The sequence below is a fragment of the Mastigoproctus giganteus genome, chromosome 12 (genome assembly GCF_048544385.1).
Source record: "Mastigoproctus giganteus isolate SK-2022 chromosome 12, ASM4854438v1, whole genome shotgun sequence".
In the NCBI taxonomy this organism is placed as follows: domain Eukaryota; kingdom Metazoa; phylum Arthropoda; class Arachnida; order Uropygi; family Thelyphonidae; genus Mastigoproctus; species Mastigoproctus giganteus.
Genome location: NC_143586.1, coordinates 58,276,674 through 58,301,996, shown reverse-complemented (window position 1 = coordinate 58,301,996; position 25,323 = coordinate 58,276,674). Strand labels below are relative to the sequence as shown.

At 37.7% G+C, this 25,323-nt stretch overlaps 1 protein-coding gene across 2 annotated transcripts in view; it reads right to left on the bottom strand.

The window, feature by feature from the left end:
- The window catches only part of LOC150077091 (uncharacterized), a 347,053-nt gene that overhangs the window by 247,815 nt on the left and 73,915 nt on the right, over positions 1–25,323 (bottom strand). For both annotated transcript variants that reach the window (XM_090386103.1, XM_090386104.1), the window contains exon 4: positions 13,018–13,108. In XM_090386103.1, the coding sequence (XP_090242229.1) occupies positions 13,018–13,108 (91 nt within the window). The remainder of the gene's footprint in view (positions 1–13,017; positions 13,109–25,323) is intronic.

Below are 25,323 nucleotides of genomic sequence, written 5' to 3'. Positions count from 1 at the left end.
CAAAAAGCACAATGTGTAGATAAATGGGGAGGCAGGAGGTGTGGGGGAATGTTCTTAGTTATGAGGCACATAAAATCTAAGGCAGTGCATGCAGTTGACCTAGGTGGCTTGTGCAATGCTGAGTCATGTTGGAGTGACATAAGCTTGGAAAACAAATATGAAAGGAGTGTGTTATAGACCTAATCAGTGTGACAGGTATACCAAACAACTATACAGAGAAATTATTATTATTCGCTACATGGTGCAAGGAAGCTTGAGGCTTATGCTGCACCAGGCAAAACAAAAAAAATAGAGTGGGCAAGTAAATCAAAATTTCTTATAATGGGGTTTTAACTTTCCAGATATGGAATGGAACTTGCAGATTGGTCATGCACACATTAGCAAGATTTTTGTGAATTTATTGGACAACTGTTTTCCAAAGCAGCAGCAGCAAGTTAGAGAGAGAGAGAGAGAGAGAGAGAGAGAGAGAGAGAGAGAGAGAGAGAGAGAGAGAGAGAGAGAGAGAGAGAACAATACACTTGATCTGATTATCAGCAGTGATTCCTTATGCATTAAGAATAAATGTATTAAGAATATGCAGGAAAAAACCACTAGGTGACAGTGTACTGATGAGGGATTTACTTAAAGATATAATTTCCATAAAGTGTAAAGGTGCCTATGGTGTTCTCAGATAGTTCTTAAATTCTACGCAGTGGGACCAACTATGTTACCAACAGCAAATTTAGGGAAATAATCAGAGTCTACTAGGCTTTTCATACCAACTGAGAAATACTGTTCAATGCAAACCTAAATGGATGTCAGATGAACTAATGGCAGAAGAAAAATGCTTGTTTTTTCCCCTCGCAAGGTTCATGAGGGGAACAAAGGATGCTCTAACCAAGAAAATGTTTTAGTTCTGCAAACTGCAGCATCTGAAGACTAGGTACCTGTGAGATTATCTGATTCAGATGTTTTAAACTATGAATGGATTGAGTAAGCTCAAATTCTGATGCGCATAGTCAAGCAAGAGGATTCTTATCTGTCTTAAACTACACACATGAAGGGGCATAAATTCAAACTGAATAAGAATGGTTGCAGAACTGATGTGAGAAAATTTGCCTTCAGCCAGAGGTTAGTTGATGGGTGGAACAAACTTCCATCTGTTGTTGTGGAAGTAGATAGTTTGAATAAATTCAAGGAAGAACTTGACAAATTATTAGAGGGGTTGGACAGGTAATGTGGGAAATTATTTATTTTTTTTTTGATAATGCTGTACAAGCTTGCTTTCTTGCATCACTTACCACTACTATTCTGGGATTACTGTTATCCATATGCATTACTTTGCATTTGTCAATGTTAAACTTGAATTGCCACTTGTTAGTCACCCATCTGCCTAATTCTTCTAGATCTTGTTGCAGTAGCATACCTTGATTACCCTCATTAACCACCTTGCCAACTTAGACATTAAGCCTAATATGCCTTAACCAATATTATTATCAAATACAAACAACAGTGGGCCCAGTACTGAACCTAGAGAATTCCACTAATAATAGTAGTTCAAGAAGGCAGTGCACATGACAACAACTCTATCTTCACCCATTCAACCATCCCTATATCCATAGCAGTAATTTGCCCTTAATGCCACCTTGTTCTAATTTGTGATTTGATTGAAGACTAGTTTGTATCTGCTGTAGAATTCTGTATCACTTGATAATTTATATGCATCCCATGTATTTTTCTTCTCTGCCATCAGTTCATTTGACATCCATTTAGGTCTATGCCTTGTACAGAATCTCTTCATATAAAATCCCTACTAGCTTCTATGATTATTACTCTTAATGCTTTCCATTTAGAATTTGCTGTTGATAACATCAACTGTTGGTACCACTGAATAAATTTTAAAAACTGTCTAAAACCACCTTTACAAAAACAAGACTTTCCTTCTTCCCTTGACATAAGCAAATCACACACATCAAATATGCTGTGATCAGTGCCAGTAGTGGTTATTTCATTTGCAGATTCTTAATGCATGAAGCATTGCTGCTGATAATCAGATCAAGAGTATTGCTTTCTCTTATTGCCTCCTAACATGGCTTATTGGACAACTGTTTGAGATGTATTGGCATGGGCATACCAACATCTCCTGATCCCAGTGAAGGCCATCATGAATGAAAGATTATATTTGAACATCATTATGGAATTTTGAAAATGTTGCATGTTTACCCCACTGCACCAGGTGCAATGTGTGATATGGTACCAGCCTGAATTATTCTGCAGATTGATAACTGATGGCAGACCAATTATCAATTCACAAAATAATGCAGACCATAGGCATCTCATATAAATAGGTGCAAAACATTCTAACAAAGAAAATCAGTTTATCAAAAGTTTCTGCAAGATGACCAACAGCAAATTCAAAATGGGAAGCATTCAAAGAACTTATCTTGGAAGCTATTAGGCTTTACATACCAACTAAGAAATATTGTTCACGGTTTAGGCCTAAATGGATGTCAGATTAACTAATGAGACATATGGCAGAGAAGAAAAATGCATGGGATACATATAAATTAATGGGTGACACGGAAGCCTATGACAGATATAAGCTGGTCTATAACCAAGTCACAAAGGAGATTAGGCAGGCAAAGGCAGATTATGAGAAATTCTTGGCAAAGGATGCAAAAAAATCAGAAAAGAGTTCTTTACCTATGTAAACTCTAGAAGGAAAGGGATGAATCAGATTGGTCCACTGGATATTGATGGTTCAACAGTTGAGGATCCTGTTCAGGGTGTTGTTGTTTGGTTTTTAGGAGCATTAGCAACTAAGGCCATATTGCTCTGGGGATATGCGGTGGTCATTCCGTGACCTTTCCGCATTCTCCGTATTTGGTGGGCACGGGCTCGAACCCCGGTCTAATCAAGAAGAGTGTGCTACGCACTGCTGCTCCTGCCCACCTGGCTCCGGAGACGGCAGCAAATCACTGCAGGATGCACGGTGATCACCCAGATGGATTACACTCACAAACACAACCAGGTGGTTGTGCTTGTGAGTTATAGATTTCAGGGTACTGCAGAGCAGAAGTTGTTGTTATTTTGTTTTTAGGAGCATTAGCAACTAAGGCCATATTGCTCTGGGGATATGCGGTGGTCATTCCCTGACCTTTCCGCATCCTCCGTATTTGGTGGTGATGGGCTCGAACCCCGGTCTAATCAAGAAGCGTGTGTTATGCACTGCTGCTCCTCCTTCCCACCTGGGTACGGAGGTGCCTCCTGCTCAAGTGGCTAATAAACTAAACGAGTATTTTGCAACTACATTCACACATCAGGAGTTATTCAGGAAGGGGAATGCCAGAGGTGAAGTAAACTCTGACAGTGAGCTAGATGATTTTGTAATAACTGAGAGGAAAGTGGAGGAGAAATTGTTGAGGATAAACATAAAAAAGGCACCCGGTGTGGATGGGATCTATCCAGTTATATTAAAGGAGGCAGCAAAGGAAGTAAGCGAACCCTTAGCCATAATTATGAGAGCTTCTTTGGACTCAGGGGAGGTACCCACAGACTGGAGATGTCCAAATGTGACCCTAATTCACAAAGGAGGATCAAAGCCTGACACAAGTAATTATAGACCAGTGAGTTTAACTTTTGTTCCAGGAAAATTAATGGAGGCACTGGTTAAAGAAGCACTGCGGGATCATCTAGCAAGACTTCAGTTATAGCTCGGGCACAGCATGGTTTTGTTAAGGGAAAGTCTTGCCTGACCAATCTGATTGGATACTATGATGCAGTCACAAAAGAAGTCACAAACGGGTAACATCCTTTGTAAAAAGGATAGGTGGAACAGGACCAGGGTATGTCTGCCAGGGGCAAAGGTTGATGACGTTGTAGAGCGGATATCATCTTTCAAGGGCACAAAAGGTGATATAGTTGTACACGTTGGCACTAATGATATTAAGAGTAGGAGACCGGCGGAATTACTCAACAAGTACAGGTCACTGTTGAAAAAAACCCGTGAAATAGGGTTGAATTTGAAAGTGTCTGCAATTCTGCCCAGGCACCATAGGAGGGAGTACATGATGAGAGCCTTGTCGATCAATTCGGCCCTGGAAAGATTGTGCAAGGCTCAAGGGGTAGAATTTTTTTCAGCCTGGACTGTACTTGTTAACAGGAGAGATTGCTTCTACAGGGATGGGATACACTTAAATACAAAGGGTGCAAGAATATTTGCTGATGCTATCGAGGCAGTGTTAGGTGGGTCGGAAAACTGCTAGTTTGGGGGGGATACAAAGACTAATAGTTTAACAGTAACCGCAGGCAGAGGTGAAGGTGATTGTTGCACAACTTCTATTAGAATAAGAAGCGACCTGGAGCGAGGGGTGTGGGGGGTTTCAGGAACGGATGGCAGTCATCATGGAATAGTTGGGTATATGGGATGTGTTAGGGTAACAAGGAATAGGCATAGGAGCATGTATGCTTGCATGTATACCAATGCTAGAAGTATAGTAAATAAATTTGATGAATTTGAAGTGTTGGTCAGGACATCAAAGGCGGATATTGTTGGGATAGCAGAGACGTGGTGTCACAAAGATATAAGGAATGCAGAACTGGAATTTGGGGAGTACAATGTGTACAGAAAGGATAGACAGGACAGAAAGGGAGGGGGTGTTATGCTGTTAATTAAGAAAAACATAAAATCAAAGGAAGTGCACCCAGTTAATATAGATGAACAGTGCTCTGTTCAGTCAGTTTGGTGTGAGATAAGCACTGCGAAAGGAAAAATAAGAGTAGGAGTGTGTTATAGGCCTAATGACTTGAATGAGTACAATGAACAATTGTACAGAGAAATAGTGGCCCAGTAAATCAGAATGTCTTATAATGGGGGATTTTAACTTCCCAGATATTGACTGGAACTTGTGGGTTGGTCACTCACACACTAGTCAGACTTTTGTGGAGTTATTGGATGATTGTTTTCTGCAGCAGCATGTTCGAGAGGCAACCAGAGAAAGTAACACTCTTGATCTGGTTATCAGCAGTGATCATTCGTGTATTAAGAATTTGCAGATAAAGGAACCACTAGGTGGCAGTGATCACAGTGTGCTGAAGTGGGATTTACTCAAAGAGGTAACTACCGTCAGGGGTAAAGGAAAGGGTTTTTGCTTCCGTAAAGGGGAGTACAGTGGTCTCAGACAGTTTTTAAATTCTGTACAGTGGGATCAACTGACGATGTTACAAACAGTAAATTCTAAGTGGGAAGCATTCAAAGAATTAATCGTGGAAGCGACTAGACTTTATATACCGATTAAGAAATATCGTTCAAGGTTTAGGCCTAAATGGTTATCAAATGAACTAATGAGACTCGTGACAGAGAAGAAAAATGCATGGGATGCATATAAATTATCAGGTGACGCAGAAGCCTGTGGCAGATATAAGCTAGTCTGTAATCAGGTCACAAAGAAGGTTCGGCAGGCGAAGGCGGATTACGAGAAAGCTTTGGCAAAAGATGCTAAGAAAAACAGCAAGGATTTCTTTACTTATATAAACTCTAAAAGGAAGGGGATGAATATGATTGGTCCACTTGACATCGATGGTTCGACTGTTGATGATCCTGCTCAGATAGCAAACAAACTGAATGAGTATTTTGCATCTACATTCACACGTGAGGAATTATTACAATTTGAAAATGGAAGAAGGTTATCAAATTGTAGCAGTGTGCTTAATGATTTTGTAATAACTGAGAGCAAAGTGTAGGAGAAATTGTTGAAGTTAAACATAAGAAAGGCACCTGGGGTGGATGGGATCTATCCAGTTATTTTAAAGGAGGCGGCAAAGCAACTAAGCAAACCCTTAGCCATAATTATGAGAGCATCCTTGGACTCAGGGGAGGTTCCCACGGACTGGAGATGTGCAAATGTGTCCCCAATTCACAAAGGTGGATCGAAGGGTGACACGAGTAATTACAGACCAGTTAGTTTAACTTCTGTTCAGGGTAAAATAATGGAGTCGCTGATTAAAGATGCATTGCAGGATCATCTAGACAAGACTGCAGCAATAATTCAAACACAGCATGGGTTTGTTAAGGGAAAGTCTTGTCTGACAAATTTGATTGGTTATTATGATGTGGTCACAAAGGAACTGGATGCAAAAAATAATTTTGATATCATATACTTGGATTTCAGGAAAGCTTTTGACACTGTTGCGCATGGAAGACTACTGTACAAATTGGAGCAGAATGGTATTAAGGGTAAGTTGCTACAATGGATAAAAGGATGGTTAAGTGGGAGAAGACAGAGGGTGGTAATCAATGGGTGCTGCTCTTCGTGGACTAATGTTATTAGTGGAGTCCCACAGGGTTCGGTGTTGGGTCCACTGTTGTTTTGTGTATTTATCAATGATATTGATGTAGGTATATCAGGCTTAATGTCGAAGTTTGCAGATGACACAAAGGTTGGCAGGGTTGTTAATGACAGTAATGGCAGTGTGCTACTGCAACAGGATCTAGATAATTTGGGCAGATGGGCTAAGAAGTGGCAACTAAAGTTCAACCTTGACAAATGCAAAGTACTGCATATGGGTAGAAGTAACCCCAGAGAAACGTACCAACTGTGTGGTACTACACTTAAGGTGGTAGAAAATGAAAAAGACCCGGGAGTAATTGTGCAGTCAGATATGAAGTTTTCTGAGCAGTGCAGACAGGCTGCTAGGGCGGGCATTGGGGTTTTGTCAATGATATATAGGAATTTTGCTAGCAGGGAAAAGGAGGTGATTGTCCCTCTGTATAAGGCAATGGTCAGGCCACGCCTTGAGTACTGCGTACAGGTCTGGAGGCCTCATTTTAGGAAGGATGTAGATTTGCTTGAGCGTGTACAGAGAAGAGCAACACGATTGGTGAGGGGAATGAAGGGATTCTCTTACCAAGAGAGGCTTAAGTTCTGCAAATTGCAGTGGCTGGAGACTAGGCACCTGCGCAGTGATCTGATTGAGGTCTATAAGGCCTTGAATGGGTTGAGCATGCTGAATTCTGATGGGATCCTTCCACTTGTTCAGATTACCAACCTACGGGGACATAAGTTCAAATTAAGAAAGGACAGATGTAGAATAGATGTGCGGAAATTTGCCTTTGGCCAGCGGGTGGTTAATTGCTGGAACAAACTTCCATCTGTCGTTGTAGAAGTTGATAGGTTAAATAAATTTAAGGAGGAACTGGACAGGCATTTGGAGGGAATGGTGTGATATTTTTTTTTTTTTTTTTTTGGCTGATGCTGCATAAGCTCCTACACTTGCTTTCTTGCATCATGTGCCACTACTACTACTACTACAAATTGGAGCAGTGTGGCACTGGAAGCAAATTGCTGCTATGGATAAAGGGATGATTGAGGGGGAGAAGACAGAGTGGTAATCAATGGACACTGCTCATCGTGGACTAATGTTATTAGCGGAGTCCCTCACGGTTCAGTGTTGGGTCCATTGTTGTTTTCTGTATTTATAAATGATATTGATGATGGCATATCAAGCTTAATGTCCAAGTTTGCAGACGATACAAAGGTTCGCAGGGTTGTTAAGGACACTACTGATGCTATGCTGCTGCAACAGGATCTGGAAAGGTTGAGAAGATGGGTTGAGAGGTGGCAAATGAAGTTTAATATTGACAAATGTAAAGTACTACATATGGGAAACTGTAACCCCAGAGCAACGTATCAACTCTGTGGTACTACACTGACACTGGTAGAGAATGAAAAGGACCAGGGGGTAATTGTGCTTTGTTATTTGGTTTTTAGGAGCATTAGCAACTAAGGGGGTAATTGTGCAGGCAAATATGAAGTTCTCTGAGCAGTGCAGACGGACTGCAAGAGTAGCTCATGGTGTCTTGTCAATGATATACAGGAATTTTTCTAGCAGGGATAAGGATGTGATTATTCCCTTGTATAAGGCAATGGTCAGGCTACACCTTGAATATTGTATACAGGTCTGGAGGCCTCATTTCAAGAAGGATGTAGAGCTGCTGGAACGCGTACAGAGAAGGGTTGCTCTTACGAAGAAAGGCTTAAGTTTTGCAAATTGGTGTCTGGTGACTAGGTACCGGTGAGGTGTATAAAGCCTTGAATGGTTTGAGCATGCTCAATGCCGATGGGATTCTTCCTCATGCTCAGAATAATCACCTGAGAGGGCATAAATTCAGATTGAGGAAAGACAGATGTAGGATAGATGTGTGGAAATTTGCCTTTAGCCAGTGGGTAGTTGGTTGGTGGAACAGACTTCCATCCGTTGTTGTGGAAGTTGATAGCCTAAATAAATTTAAGGCTCAGCTGGACAAGTATTTCGAACGAACGGAGGGGTGAAATGGGAGGTTTTTTTTTTTTTTTTTTTGGCTGATGCTGCATAAGCTTGCTTTCTTGCATCATATGTCTCTACTAATGCTATTGAGTCGTCCCACAGCTTTAAAGGTGATAGCATCAATCTTTTTGGATTCCAGAGTAATAATAAAAACTGTGAACCCACAATGTAAAAACCTTAACAGCAGGAACCACAACGTTCAAACCTTAACAGGATCTTACTATATTACATCAATTACAAGACACTATCTGGTCAAAAGAAAAGGAAGGTTGAAGAAAGATCGTCTCTTTTCACCAAGACAATGCTCCTGCTTATACATCAGCAATTATCAGCACTAACTGAAATGCATCAGTGCAGTAATGAATACTGGTGTAACCACCTTATTCATCAGATTTAGCCCACATCAAACTTAATGACAAAACATAAGTTTCATTTGGCTGGACAAAAATTCAAACCAAATAATGAGATATCAGCTGCTGTGGAAGCATTTTTTCAGACTTGACAAATCATTCTGCAACAGTAAGATAACTGCATTACAAATCAGCAAGAAGACTATGCTGATAAATAACACAGAACCACTGGTGAGAGTCTACTTCAGCGTGAGGCTAAAAACTTCTCAATATCTCTTCATAGCTATCAAGCCAAATGCATAAATTTAATTTTTTTTTCATTAAAAACTGTTTAAACAGTTGAAAACAATTTGAAACTGTGCATAACTTATTACAGAGTTGGCTGCAGTAAGATTACACAATTAATTGAGTATGTTTTCAATTAATTATGTAATCTTATCTTTCCTTTCATTATTTTAAAGGGTTTTTAATTGATTTTAATAAATAAAATTAGAACACACTTTACACTTTTTTATATTATAATTCTGCATAAGCCAAGTCGACTCCAATCCCATATACTTTGATTATCTATACTCTACTATGAGAATGTTACAAAAATAATGAGATTTATTTTATAAATAAAAATTTTCTACAACTGAATGTTCATTCCTTCAAAGTAGTACACATTCCTTGGGAATGTGTACTGGTTGCAATGTGTAGCTTCCTTGGGAAGCTACACATTGCAACCAGACATACTGTAAAAATGTCATGAACAGCTTAGTGACTTGTGTTCAGCTCACCTTCCAACAATCTCATGGTAAACTGTTGTTCAGACACAATCAGAGCCCTTGCTCTCTCCACATTCTCATCTGTTGTTGTTGTTGAGACAGGTCTCCCTGCGTATGGTTCATCTTAAACAGCTTTGCATCCTTCCAAAAAGGCCTTTGTGCCATCAGAAAAATTTGACTTGGGATAAAACTTATCTCCATAAGCTCTTTTTAACTTTTTGCATATCTCCATCATGCTTTTGTTGGGTTTGACACAAAATTCAATGGTGTAACATTGCTTGATGTTCTTCTGCTCCATTTTTTCATGAAATAGTCAACAAATTTGTGGTTATTTACTTCAGAGTGAACTCAACACACTCTGAATGCAATGAGACAAAACTATTCTCATTGTGTAGAGGTGGGTTCAACCTACAAATTGATAAGTGGTATGCATGCACAATATTGCCACATCACATTTCATAAAATCTGTCATTAATTTTGTAATATACCTTGTATATGTTATGGACGAAGTAATTAACTGAGCATTATTCATACTGCCTGGGCTCTATATATATAAGGACTGGAGATATTGGGCAGAGTGATAAAAATGTGTCAAGTTATTACTTTGACCGGGCATTATAAATAATGTTTCATGATCTATGGATAATGTCCGTGGTCCTGCATATGTCGGTCAGTACGAACTCATAATTAGTGTGAATTTTTGCTCTTGATTTTTTGTTTTTCATGAAATATTTAAATATTTGACGAATACCCTCAAAATTTTAAAGATATGGAGCACTCTGCAAGTGATACAAAAAACCAATTCAATAACCGATTATATGCGTCATTAGCGAATAAACACTATAACCCAATTTCTTACCAAAGATGAATACTTTAATCTCATCAAAAAAGTCAGAGGCAAAAATGAAAAAAATCATCCAAATCACCCGAAGAACACCAACGTTTGCGTAGATATGACGTTGCTTCTATAGGAGACTTGGAAAAGTTGATTGTTGCAGTGAAGGAAGGTAATTCTTCTATTAAATATTATGTGCATATAGATGAGGCATTTCAAATACTTTGCGAAACTCATATTTCGATCAGTTGTGATGGTAGAAATTGCATGGAAAAAAGAATTATATAAAAACATAATTTATGTTTTTATACTTTTGGAAATGATTGTGATTTACTTAAATTTACACAAAGTTTGTCAAAAGAAACAGAATGTTCCAAAAAAGGGTTTAGTGTAAGGCCAATTATCTGCAATGAAATAAATTCCAGATGTCAAGTTGACCTGATAGACATGCAAAGTCAAGGAGATGGAGAATATAAATTTATTCTCGTTTATCAGGATCATTTCTCAAAATTTGTACAGCTTCGTCCTTTAAAATAAAAAAGGGCTGAAGAAGTAGCTGTTATTATCGTTATTTTGGTGTTTTTAGGAGCATTAGCAACTAAGGCCATATTGCTCCGGACATATGCGGTGGTCATTCCCTGACCTTTCAGCATCCTCCATATTTGGTGGTCAAGGGCTTGAACCTCGGTCTAATCAAGAAGCGTGTGTTACGCACTGCTGCTCCTGCCCACCTGGCTACAGAGGCGCCTGAAGAAGTAGCACATGTTCTCTTAGACATATTCATGATTTTTGGAGCGCCAAATATTTTACATTGATAATGGCAGAGAATTTTGCAACAAAATTATTGAGGAAATGTGCAGTATGTGGAACAAACCTAAAAGGATTCATAGAAAATCTAGACATTCACAGATTCAAGGTTTGGTAGAAAGGGCAAATCAAGATATCGAGAACATCCTCAGTTCTTGGCTGGAGACTAACAATACCATCAACTGGTTGAAAGGCTAAAAGTTAGTGCAAATCATAAAAAATAGAGCTCATCATACTGGTATTAACTGCAGTCCCTACGAAGCCATATTTGGGGGTTGTTTTTTTTTTTTTTTTTTTTTTTTTTGTTAGTTGTTGGCGCATCGGCTTCTGTGGCCATAGTGCACCTCCCAAAGTGTTTGCATTTTACTCTAATCCAAGCCCGAGGCGGGATTCGAACTCGCAACCTTTGGGTTGCCAGGCAGGCACTTTACTCACCTGGCTTGCCTGGTCAGCATGTTTGGTTGTAAGTTAAGAATTGGCTAAAAAACTTCCTTACCTTCTGAATTATTGAATGACATAAGAACAGACGAGGACTTGGCGGTACTATTAAACAGTAACGAAAATCATGGAAATCAGAATGATTCAGAGAAAAGTGAAGGTAATATTAGAGAAGTCAATACTGCAACAAATGACATAGGTCTAGAAATGCTATACTAGACTGATGATGTAGCTGAACACCTCCAAACACTGTCTTTAGATGAAATTTCATCTTTAAAAAATGATTTGGAGACTAGTGAAGAGGTCGTGAATAACGAAGACGAAAATGAAATTCAAGATTCAAAAATAGAAGAAAAAATTAAAAATATATCTGCAACTAGAAAATCTGCTCTTTCAAATCTAAAAAAGCAAGCAAAAAAAATGCTAAACACCTCATGTTCAAAATATCCTCCTGCAAATGTTGGTGAAACTTAGGATTTGAGTACCAGATGTATACTGAGCATGCAGTGATTGAAGAAATATTTTAGCCGTTGTTCTGGAAATTCTAATCAAAATTTCTATAATTTCGGAACCAAATATGGAAAATTACACCCACTATTCCAGAAACAAATTTACTATTTGAAAAGAAAATTTCTTGCCCATTGAAAATATACCAAATATGGAAATTTCGCTGAGAGAATGCTCAAGAATGTTGGCGGTTTCAAGAGGGCAAGGTTCCATAAATGTAACTGCAAAGGTGGCTGTAATTCTGATAGATGTAAATGTCGGAAAGATAAAAAAAATATGTAATTCCAAATGCTACCAAAGTCTCAATTGTTCGAATAAATAGGAAAAATTATGACAAATTTCTCGATTCATTAAAAATAAAAATTAGCTTTATTTGTTTTTAATTCATTTTGCTTTCGATTTTTTGTTTGTAACTAAAGCTATTTTGTTCAATGCTGTTATGTATTATTTTTGTGTTCATTTTAAGAAGACTAGTTAATGTTAGGATAATGTTTTATTTATATCCAATTTTCTAAAACAAATTCTATATAATATAAAAAAATAAATACTGGATTAGAATATGTTATTTTTTTCTTGTTTTGGATATTCAAAATATCCAACTTAAATTTTTCAGCATTTTTCACCATGTAATTTACAAATAACTGTTTAATACTTAATTTTAGAGTTCATAGTTTGTTTCATTGTTAATTAGCACACAATCTTTACTGAAGGCAACAAAACCTTCAGACCAACATAGTAAGTTAAAATCGTTGAAAAATATTTTGTAACTTTATAGGATATCACATAGCCCAGAGATCAGGAAACATTATTATAAATAATGTTTCCTGATCTCAGGAAATAATGTTTCCTGGTCAAAGTAATATATTAACACATTTTTATCACTCTGCCCAATATCTCCAGTCCTTATATATAGTGCACAGACAGTATGAATAAAGCTCAATTAATCACTTTGTCCACAACATATATACATATAAATGGGATTGAGAAAATGAAAACTGAGGAAACTTACCAATCCCCTGAGGGCAGTTTGCAAGGATATATCTGCAGCTTTTTCTGGAACCCGATAATTATTTATAGCTCTTGCAAATAAACTGACAGCTCTGTAAAAAATTACAAAAACAAGATACAATAATATTTAATGAATGCACAATGTATTTGGTATGCGTTATGGACAAAACCCAAATTGCAATTCATGATCTGGTTGTACAAATTCAGCCAAACTGCCACAAGCTAACACTTGTGAAGTGCTGTTAGATAAAAGCGCACAATATTAAATTTTACAAATATTTCGAATGTTAAATTCTCAGAGGTTGAGCAAAGTAGTGGAGTCCAGTGAACATGACAGTGTTTAAAAATATGCTGATTTGTAGTTAAAAACAATGATTTTATGGCATGAGAGGGGGAAGATGGGAAAAGAATGAGATAAAATAAATTTATATTTCGAAATATGAACACAGTAATGAACTCTAAATTGTACCTATGATGCAATTTCTCCCCATATCATTGTTTTAAACTAGCCAACCCTAATCATTTCAAATAGGAGAAAAGAATATTTCACTACAGATAATAACACATAACAACAGATAACCTTTGGTGAAGATATTATCCAAGTGCAAGCAGCAAATTTCCAGCTCCTAGGAAATTGATAAGTGTTTGAAAACTTTTGCCGTTTTATTGACTTAACTGTCATTAATTCGTACTCTATAAGTAGCTTTATAGTCCCAGTCAAGCTTGTTATTTTTATTTTATGTAGAGATTTTGTAGGTTACTACTTAATATACATAGAACCGTTGTTTCATTCGCAGCATATATACATATGTTGTGAACATACAATACTTCCATTGTTAAGGTATAGCATAAGTGGTAGGGGAATTCAAATTTTTAACTGTGGTGAATAGGTAGCTCTAATTGGTTCTAACTGTAATATCCTGTGTCTTGTGCAGCTGGTTTGCAATGGATCCCGCTGTCTAGTGTCGGTCCCTCTTGGCCTGTAGGAGTATATAGCAGTCATCATTGGGCATTAGTTTTTTGTGGAAAGCCACCTGGGTCTTTCGAACAGATGTACCTGTCGTTCTGAAGGCCGACCGCGAATATGAGACGATGCTATGAGCAATACTGAACGCTGCAGCCACACCCCTCGCACTTCAACCTTCACAATTATTCGACCCTGGGTAAACTCATCCAGATGTTGTCTACTGGCCATTTCATTGTCTGTAGCACTGTTTGAAACTGTTGTTTGTTATTTAGTTTTTAGTAGCATTAGCAACTAAGGTCATATTGCTCCGGGATATGCGGTGGTCATTCCCTGACCTTTCCGCATCCTCCGTATTTGGTGGTGACGGGCTCGAACCCCAGTCTAATCAAAAAGCGTGTGCTACGCACTGCTGCTCCTTCCCACTTGGCTATGGAGGTGCCTACTGTATGAAACTAATCGAACGTCTGTAACAATCGTGCTCACCATTCGGTAATTTACACATAACTGCTGCTTTTATCTGTTTATGTGAGCCCTCTCATCACGATTCAAATTTTTGCATGTGCACCAGCTTTCTGCTGAATGGTCACAGTTATGCAAATCACCACAGGCTGTTTAGTTTGGTTGTAGCCTTTAGAAATAGTGTTGGTCTTTACGTTTTGCACGCCAGTGTACATATCACCGCATTTAGTAATTATTCGATTAGTGTAGTATGGACAATCAATTATATTTATTAATCTTATTAATTTTAATTGTTAATCAATTGTATTCAAATCGAAATTATGCTCCAGACTAGCACAGCAATGCAACGGGTACAAAGTAGCAGGAGTGCTGTGGGCAATTCTCCAATGCATTATAGACTACAAAAATGTGCAACTTGTGAAATGCTTGCAGACTTTTCTGGAACAGGACATGATCCAGCCAAGGATGATGTTCTTGTGTGTGCTACGTGCAGAGTGTGTCAAGAAATTGGTACCAACTCAGCATACTGATGGGTGTCTGAGAGTTTGAAGAGTCGAGTAGATGCCCTTGAAGGAATTAAAATTGGAGACCCATCAAGCCATAAGCCGCCCAACTCAATGCCAGAGCTCACTCTTGTGCATCAGGCAAGGCAGAGGCAATATTCAAGGCAGAATGCAATGGTCCCACAGCAGCTAGTTATTGTCGGTGACTGTAGTCAGGGAGACAGATAATATACTGTACAAAAAGGATATGTGGAACAGGACCATGGTATGTCTTCCAGGGGCAAAAGTTAATGATGTTGTAGAGCAGATTTCTTTTAAGGGCACAAAACATGATATTGTTGTACACGTTGAATCTAATGACATTAAAAGTGGGAGATCGGCAGATTTACATAAAAAGTACAGGTCAATGTTGAAAAAAAACATTGCAAGTTAGAGTTAAATTTGACAGTGTCAGCAATTCTGCCCAGACACGATAGGAGGGAGTATATGATGAAAGCCTTGCCAACTAAGTCAGCCATGGAGAGATTATGCAAGGCTCAGTGGGAGAATTTTTTTCAGTGTGGACTGTGCTTGTTAACAGGAGAGATGCTTCTACAGTGATGGAATACACTTAAATAGAACGGGTGCAAGAATATTTACTGATGATATCGAGGCACTGTGAATCCTCCAAGCTAGCAGTCAAAAACTGCTAGCTTGGAGGATTCACAGACTAAAAGATTAACTGTAGCCATAAGCAGAGGTGAAAGTGATTCTTGTACGGCTTCTAATGGAACGAGCAGCAGCCTGGAAAACAAGGGGCTAAAAGTCATCGTGTAACAAGTAAATACATGGGCTGTGTTAGAGTAACTAAGAGTAAGAATAGGTACATGTATACTCGCATGTACACCAATGCTAGAAATTTAGTAAATAAATTTGACAAATTTGAGGTGCTGGCCAAAACGTCAAAAGCAGATAGTGTTGGGATATCAGAGAAGTGGTGTCACCAATATAAGCAGTGCAGAATTGGAATTTGGGGAGTACAATATGTACAGAAAAAGTAGACAGTACAGAAAGGGAAAAGAGATTATGCTATTAGATAAGAGACACAAAATCGAAGGTAGTGCATCTAGTTGACATAGATGGACAGTATAATATTGCGTGACACTACTGGGAAAGTACTGGGAAAAGTAAAACCGAGGGGAGGAGTGTGTCAGAGACCTACTGACTCTGATGAGTATAACAAACAACTGTACAAAGAAATAGTGGGACAGTAAATCAGAATGTCTTATAATGGGGGATTTTAACTTACTAGACATTGACTGAAACTTGTGGGGTGGTCACTCTAACACTAGCAAGACTTTTGTGGATTTATTGGATGATCATTTTCTACAGTAGCATGTTCGAGAGGCAACCAGAGGGATTAATACTCTTGATCTGATTATCAGCAGTGATTCTTCATGCATTAAGAATCTGCGGATAAAGGAACCACTAGGTGGCAGTAATCACAGTGTGCTGATGTGGGATTTACTTAAAGATGTAATGACCATCAGGAATAAAGGAAGGTGTTTTTGCTTCCATAAAGGTGACTACAGTGGTCTCAGACAATTTTTAAATTTTATACAGTGGGATCAACTGATGATGTTAACAACGTTGAATTCTAAATGGGAAGCCTTCGGGAACTTAATTTTGGAGGTGACTAGGCTTTTCATTCCAACTAAGAAATACTGTTCAAAGGTTTAGGCCTAAATGGATGTCAGATGAACTAACGAGACTCGTGGCAGAGAAAAAAAAATACATGCGATGCACATAAATTATCAGAAGCATGTGGTAGATGTAAGCTAGTCTGTAATCAAGTCACAAAGGAGGTTAGGAGAAATCTTTGGCAAAGAATGCAAAGAAAATTAGTAAAGACTTCTTTAATTATATAAACTCAAGAAGGAAGGCAATGAATCAGGTTGGTCCACTTGATATCGATGGTTTAACTGTTGATGAACCTGCTTGGATAGCTGACAAACTGAATGAGTATTTTGCATCTACATTCACACATGAGGAATTCTAGGGAAGTGGAGGAGAGAAGCATATTAAACTCTAACAGGAAGCTAAATGATTTTGTAATAACTGAAAGCAAATTGCAGGAGAAATGGGAAGAAATCGTAAGTAAAACATTAAGAAAGGCACCTGGGGTGGATGGATCTATTCAGTTATATTAAAGATGGTGGCAAAGGAAGTAATCAAATCCTTAGCCATAATTATGAGAGCTTCCTTGGACTCAGAGGAGGTCCCCATGGACTGGAGTTGTGCAAATGTATCTCCAATTTACAAATGGGGCTCAAAGGGTGACAAGAGTAATTACAGACCTGTTAGTTCACCTTCTGTTCTGGAGAAAATAATGGAGTCACTAGTCAAAGAAGCATTGCAAGATCATCTCGACAACACTGCAATAATAATTCAGACACAGCATGGGCTTATTAGGGGTAAGTCCTGTCTGACCAATCTGACTGGATAATATGTGGTCACAAAGGAACTGGAATCAAAAAACAATTTTGATATTGTATACTTGGATTTCGGGAAAGCTTTTGATACTGTTGCACACAGAAGACAGGGACTACTGTACAAATTGGAGCAGTATGGCATTAAGGAGCATTAGGAGCATTAAGGAGCATTTTTAGGAGCATTAGCAACTAAGGCCATATTGCTCCGGGAAATGCGGTGGTCATTCCCTGACCTTTCCGCATCCTCCATATTTGGTGGTGACGGACTCGAACCCCGGTCTAATCAAGAAGCGCGTGCTACACACTGCTGCTCCTTCCCACCTGGCTACGGAGGGGTCTATGGCATTAAGGACAAGTTGCTACAATAGATGAATGGGCAGTTGAGTGGAAGAAGACAGAGTGGTAATCAATGGACGCTGCTCTTCGTGGACTAATGTTATTAGTAAATCCCCTGAGGTTCGGTGTTGGGCCCAACAGTTGTTTTGTATATTTATCAATGATATTGAGGAAGGTGTATCAGACTTAATGTCGAAGTTTACAGATGATACAAAGGTTGGCAATGACAGTAATGGCAGTGTGCTACCACAACAGAATCTAGAAATTTTGGGCAGATTGGCTGAGAAGTGACAACTGAAGTTTAACATTGACAAATACAAAGTACTACATATGGATAGCAGTAACAGCAGAGAAATGTACCAACTGTGTGGTACTTGACATTTTTTTTTTTTTCTTTTTTTATGAAAACTACAAACACGAGAGGTATTAGAACTTATAGTACTTAGTACCATGCTTGGGTTGGAGGTTGAGAAGAAGAGAGAAGATATTTGTTGACATTAGACTTGAACTTCTGTAAACTGTGTGGTACTTCACTTAGGGTGGTAGAGAATGAAGATCTGTTTGTTTTGTTTGTTTGTTACTTGGTTTTTAGGAGCATTAGCAACTAAGGCCATATTGCTCCGGGGATATGCAGTGGTCATTCCCTGACCTTTCTGCATCCTCCATATTTGGTGGTGACGGGCTTGAACCCCGGTCTAATCAAGAAGCATGTGCTACGCACTACTGCTCCTGCCCACCTAGCTATGGAGGCGCCCTGAATAAGATCTGGAGTTAATTCTGCAGTCAGATACGAAGTTTTCTGAGCAGTGCAGACAGGTGCCAGAGCTGGTCATGGGGTCTTGTTAATGATAAACAGGAAAAAAGAGGTAGTCGTCCATTTGTATAACTACCAATGATCTGGTCACACCTTGAGTACTGTGTATAGGTCTGGAGGACTTATTTTAGAAAAGATGTAGAGTTGCTAGAACAAGTATAGAGAAGGGAAACAAGATTGGTGAGGGGAATGAAGGGGTCCTCTTCCCAAGAAAGGCGTAAGTTTTGTAAATTGCAACGTCTGAAGACTAGGCACCTACAAGGTGATCTAATTACAGTGTATAAGACGTTGAATGGTTTTCGCAGGCTCAATGCTGATGGAATTCTTCTTGCTCAGATTACGAACCTGAGGAGAGCATAAATTCAATTTCAGGAAAAACTGTTATAGAATAGATGTGTGGAAATTTGTCTTTAGCCAGCAGGCAGTTGATTGCTGAAACAAACTTCCATATGTTGTTGTGGAAGTTGATAGCTTAACCCCCCCACCGGGGGCTCATATTGGGTGAGTATGTGCTTGGCACACCCAGGGTCCTGAGAGCTGGATATCGTCATTCTTCTCTTCTTGGTGATTCCCTTCTACTTTTGACTCTTTCTCTCTCTCATAGGGTAACTCGGGAATTTTTTTTTTCCTGGTGCAGCATAAGCCTCAGGCTTCCTTGCACCATATGGCTATTAATAATAATAATAATAACTTCAAGGAAGAACTCAACAAACTTTTAGAGAAAATGGGTGGGCAAAATGGGATTATTTATTTTTATTTTTTCGGTTGATGCTGTATAAGCTCACTTTCTTGTATCACGTCTCTACTAATGCTAAATCAGTATGGAGTGAATGCTGGCTTATTTACTGGTGTTATTTTGGGCTCAATTTCATCTAACTATTTCAGTTTGCCAATAGTCCCCAACCTGAGGGTCAAAAGCAAAGGGTCAAGTCGGCTTGAGTCATTCTCCAATTTGAGGGTCATTACACGAGTTATTTTCTCAGGCCATTCTCACAACCTGAGGATCAAGTCAACTACATACATAATGGGCTGAGTAGAATTTTATACAAAAATGGAAAAAAATAAATATAAAATATATAATAACAAATAATACTAATATTTTTATGTTAACAAAAGTTAAGAAACATATGAGGAGATCTTCTCTATACAATAATGTATGTCAGTGATCATCATCATCATTAGCCATTTTCAATCCACTGCAGGATGAAGGCCTCTCCAGCAACTTTCCAGTTCCTTCTGTTTTGAGCACTGGCCATCCATTTACTACCCACAAACTCATGAATTTGATCTATCCATCTCCGCCTTTGTCTTCCAGGTTTTCTTCTAGCTCCTCTTGGGTACCATTCTGTTATTTTCTTAATCCATCTGTCGTCATGTCCTGCCCAAAACTATTTTAGTTCTTTAGTTTTGATAACAATGTCCTTTACTTGAGTTTGCTACCTAATCCATGTGTTTCTCTTCTTATCTCTAACACAATCTGATTCCCAATATAATTTGTTCCATTCTTCGCTGTGTAGTTCTCAGCTTCTCTTCCATTCTTTTGGTGAGTGCCCAAGTTTCACTTGCATAAGTTGTGGTGGGGAGTATACATTGGTTCATTATTTTACGTTTCAGACAAACTGGGATATTGCTCTTCAGTATGTGACCATATTTCCTGAATGCTATCCATCCAAAATTTATTCTTCTCTTGACTTCCAGCCATTTATCATTATTACAGCTAATAACTTGTCCCAGATAAGTATATGACTCCACCTTTTCAATTACTGCTCCTTCAATCATTATTTCCCTTTCTGTGGCATACTTGTTCATCATTACTTTTGTTTTAGCCATATTCATCTTTAGTCCAAAATCCTTACTAACTCCGCATAACTGATTAAGATTTTCCTCTAATTCTTTGGGATCTAACACAGCCCATGTATTTATTTGTTCCACTATGACTCCCAACAGTCCTGGAAATCCCCATTTGCCTTGCTTTCCATGCTGTTGCTCATTCCAATAGAAGCAGTGCAAGAATCACTTTTGCCTCTGCCTGTGGCCACTGTTAACCTTTTAGTCTGTGTATGCCTCTCTTTATATATATATATATATATATATATATATATATATATATATATATATTTATAATTATTGATAAAAAATAAAGAAAGAAAGTTAAAACGACAATAACTGTAACTAATATGTAAATAATATTTATGAGTCAATGCAGTTGCAAGCAATCATGCAATACACCCATATTGTCTATAATATTAAGGATAATATAAAGAGCCATTGGAATAAGTAAATCAATCCAATAATAATACCATCAGGGATCTAAGAAAACGCAAAAAAAAAAAAAAAAAAAAATATATATATATATATATATATATATATATAAAAATTCGCTTTTTACCAACAATCTAGATGACTTCAACTGGGGCCAACCACCCAGAATGAAGGCAAAAAACGACAAGAAGTTCTCTGTTTCTGTGATGATCAATATATGCTAAGTAATTTAAATCTAACCAAATATAAACCAGTATAGGCCGGATGTAAATCGAATATAAATAAATCGAAAGAAGATAATAAAAGTTAAAAAAAATTTAGAAATATTAGAATCAAAGGTAAGAAATATAAGTAAAATATAAATGTAAGCATATATTAATCATCGTTGACCCGACAGAGAACGTAATTTAATGATTACAATAAGATTAAATATATAATACATACTACATATTGACCGTATCAGGACATAATGTAATAGTCGTCAAAATAATGTGGTGCCCCCTATGTGATGGATACGGTAAAAATAAATAATTAAATTAACGCATAGAGAAAACATGCAGATAGTAAGAAGAAAAACTAAAGGAGTAGGAATAATAGAACCTGAACTCCATAAAGGCGAAAAATAGTGGTATAGATAAGAAATAGTTTCTCCTACGTCCTCGGATTGCCCTAATAATTTCGGAGAAATAAAAGTAAAGAGTGTAGGACAGTTTAAAGACATTACAAGATATAAGTTGTGGCTCGGGTATGCCCGGGATCGCAAACCCGTTCCTATAGTAGGACCCTGAGCTGAATTTGCATGTTATCTCAGCGTGAACTTAAGTAAATTTAAATGAATTTAACTATATATATTTAAAAAAAAAAAAAAAAAATGATACACTGTAATTTGCAAGCCGGTGGGTCTTGTACCCACCAGTCCTACTATAGGAACGAGTTTGCGATCCCGGGCATACCCGAGCCACAACTTATATCTTGTAATGTCTTTAAACTGTCCTACACTCTTTACTTTTATTTCTCCGAAATTATTAGGGCAATCCGAGGACGTAGGAGAAACTATTTCTTATCTATACCACTATTTTTCGCCTTTATGGAGTTCAGGTTCTATTATTCCTACTCCTTTAGTTTTTCTTCTTACTATCTGCATGTTTTCTCTATGCGTTAATTTAATTATTTATTTTTACCGTATCCATCACATAGGGGGTACCACATTATTTTGACGACTATTACATTATGTCCTAGATACGGTCAATATGTAGTATGTATTATATATTTAATCTTATATGATTACAATAAGATTAAATATTAATATTTAATCTTATTGTAATCATTAAATTACGTTCCCTGTCGGGTCAACGATGATTAATATATGCTTACATTTATATTTTACTTATATTTCTTACCTTTGATTCTAATATTTCTAAATTTTTTTTAACTTTTATTATCTTCTTTCGATTTATTTATATTCGATTTACATCCGGCCTATACTGGTTTATATTTGGTTAGATTTAAATTACTTAGCATATATTGATCATCACAGAAACAGAGAACTTCTTGTCGTTTTTTGCCTTCATTCTGGGTGGTTGGCCCCAGTTGAAGTCATCTAAATTGTCGGTAAAAAGCGATAATATATATATATATATATATATATATTTTTTTTTTTTGCGTTTTCTTAGATCCCTGATGGTATTATTATTGGATTGATTTACTTATTCCAATGGCTCTTTATATTATCCTTAATATTATATATATATATATATATATATATATATCTTTTGGGGATTACCCTGACTTCTCATCTCTCTCTCTCTTGGCACAAGCACATTACAAACAGTGCTTGGTTTTCTCTTTCGCTCTTGGCATTACTTTTCTTCCAAACAGCTGTTCACTCTGCACAAATCCCAAATCCACCCTACCATGGAATATTGTTCCCACATCTGGGGCGGTGGCCCCCAAAACCTCTCTCAGACTTCTATATTCCATTCAGAAGAGGGCAGTTAGGTGAATTAATGACTGCTCTCAAACAGAGTCTCACCACTGTCTGTCTCATAGACGTACTGTCTGCTGCATGCCTTTTCTACAGATCTATGGGCACTGTTCTTCTGAATTGGCTTCTATAATTCCCACTCTCTCTTTCAAAACAGTCTGAACATGTGCTCCCCACCAGCCAATATCCATTTACTGTCCAACTTCAAACTCACAGAACCAACTTTTCATCTTCCTCGTTTATTCATTCAACTGCCGTTTTCTGGAACAACCTTCCTTCATACATATATTCCTGAAAATTACAGAAGTTCAAATCTAATGTCAACAAATATCTCCTTTCATCTTCTCAACCTCCAACCCATGCACGGTACTAAGTACTATAGGTTCTAATACCTCTCGTGTTTGGGGTTTTCATATAAAAATTTTAAAAAAACCAAACTCCATATTAACAAGCAGTGAACTTTATTACTGAAATATTCATTACAGAATTGATTTGTTTTATTTTAATTAAATATTTCATTTATAGGAAACACATTTTGCTGTTAAGGGCAGTGAAAGGTACAACAAAATTTTTATTTATACGTACACTTCAGAGCCAGATAAGTTTAAAGGTACATTGCAATTGTTTTATTACAGCCAATATGCAAGCACAATTAAAAATGGGCTATGCATTTTTTTTTCCATGATGGTTCTACAGAACACTGCTTTTGTTCTCCCCCTTAAAAATACTGAGACCATCTCTGCATAGTTGCATTTGCACATGTTGCTCCAAGACAGTTGTGTGCCTTGGAGCAACAATTATGTTGTTTTAACTGTTTAATGTGCTCGACCATTTCTGCATAGTTGCATTTGCACATGGTGCTCCAAGACAATTGTGTGTCTTGGAGCAACAATTATGTTGTTTTAACTGTTTAATGTGCTCAATAATAAAGATAGTATGAAAATATTTTGATAGAAAACCTAAAAGAAATAGTAGCAAAAAAAAAAAAAAAAAAAAATCACATGACCATTTCTTCCAATATTTTCTCCAATTCTTCCCCCCCTCTCTCTCTCTCTCACCATATATACAGGGTGATTCAAGAGGAATAGTAAATATTTTGGGAGATTATAGCATTGATTTTTCTGAGTAAAAAAGTTCATATAAACATGTGTCCAATTCTCAATGGACAGGGAGATACAGCTGTTTGAAATTGGCATGCACAAAGCCATTATTAGAGGTATTAAAGAATGATAAATGACATTGTTTGTATTTATTGACTTTTTAAATGACACAAAACACAAATAATTGACAAATTTTTTACAGTTCACAATAAATGTTTGAAAATCCCACCGCCAACAATGCACTTTGCAACTCTTGTGGTAATATGAAGTGTTTTTCTTATGAGGTTGTCTTGGCAATCCTTTATGGGGGCATCAGTATCCAAAATGCGAGTGAGCAATTCATCTCTTGTATTCACCTTTTCTTTGTATTCTGAACTTTTCATCCATCCCCACAAACAAATCTAATGGAGTGAGGTTTGCAGACCTTGGTGTCCAATGAATGGGACCACCGCATCCGATCCATCATTCAGCGAAAGTTCAATTTAGATATTGTATCACCAGATGGGTACAATGTGCAGGAACTCCATCATGCTGAAAGTACATATACCAATCTTTGTAGTCAAGGGAACATCCTCCATTAGCAGCAGAAGTTTGTTTTGCAGAAGTTCTATGTAAATGGGCCTGTAAAATGATTTTGTAATACAACAGGCCCAATCAACTGATTGTCGATGATACCGCACCACACGTTTACAGAGAAGCAATGTTGAAATTTTGTTTCTACAGTGGTATATGTAGATTTTCGTCAGACCACCTATGAGAGTTACGGGTGTTGTTGTTACTGTCACGGGTGAAAGTAGCTTCATCACTGAACAGTATTAATGGAATTAATCGGCGATTAGCATTTACCCACCAACAAAATTCAAGTCACTGCACCTGCTGTATGTGAAATGGATACAAGCCGTGTTCACGTAATGTTCACCATACTCTTGTCTATGGAACACCGATACGCGTAGAAATTCTGTGTGCGCTAATAGTAGGACTACGTTCTACTGACTGAAGAATGTGCTCTATTTCATTCACATTTTGTTCATTTGCACGTTCAGAAGAAATATGAGCACAGGGAACCATTCTCATGCAGTTTGGTGAAAACACTAGTAAACGCTCTTGAATCCAGTATTCTGTGGTTAGGAAGCCATTGACGGTATTGACTCTACAAGCAGCAGTAGCACTTCCACCACAAACACCATATCAGCATATTCAACATGTGTGAAGATGTGCAGCATTCTTAACAACACTTCTAACACCAAACAGCGTTAGGTTATAACTGCTTCTTGGTCACATCTGATTCAGGGAGCTGTGCGTGCCAGTTTCAAACAGCTGTATCTCCATATCCATTGAGAATTGGATACATGTTTATATGAACTTTTTTACTCAGAATAATCAATACTATAACCTCCCAAAATATTTACTT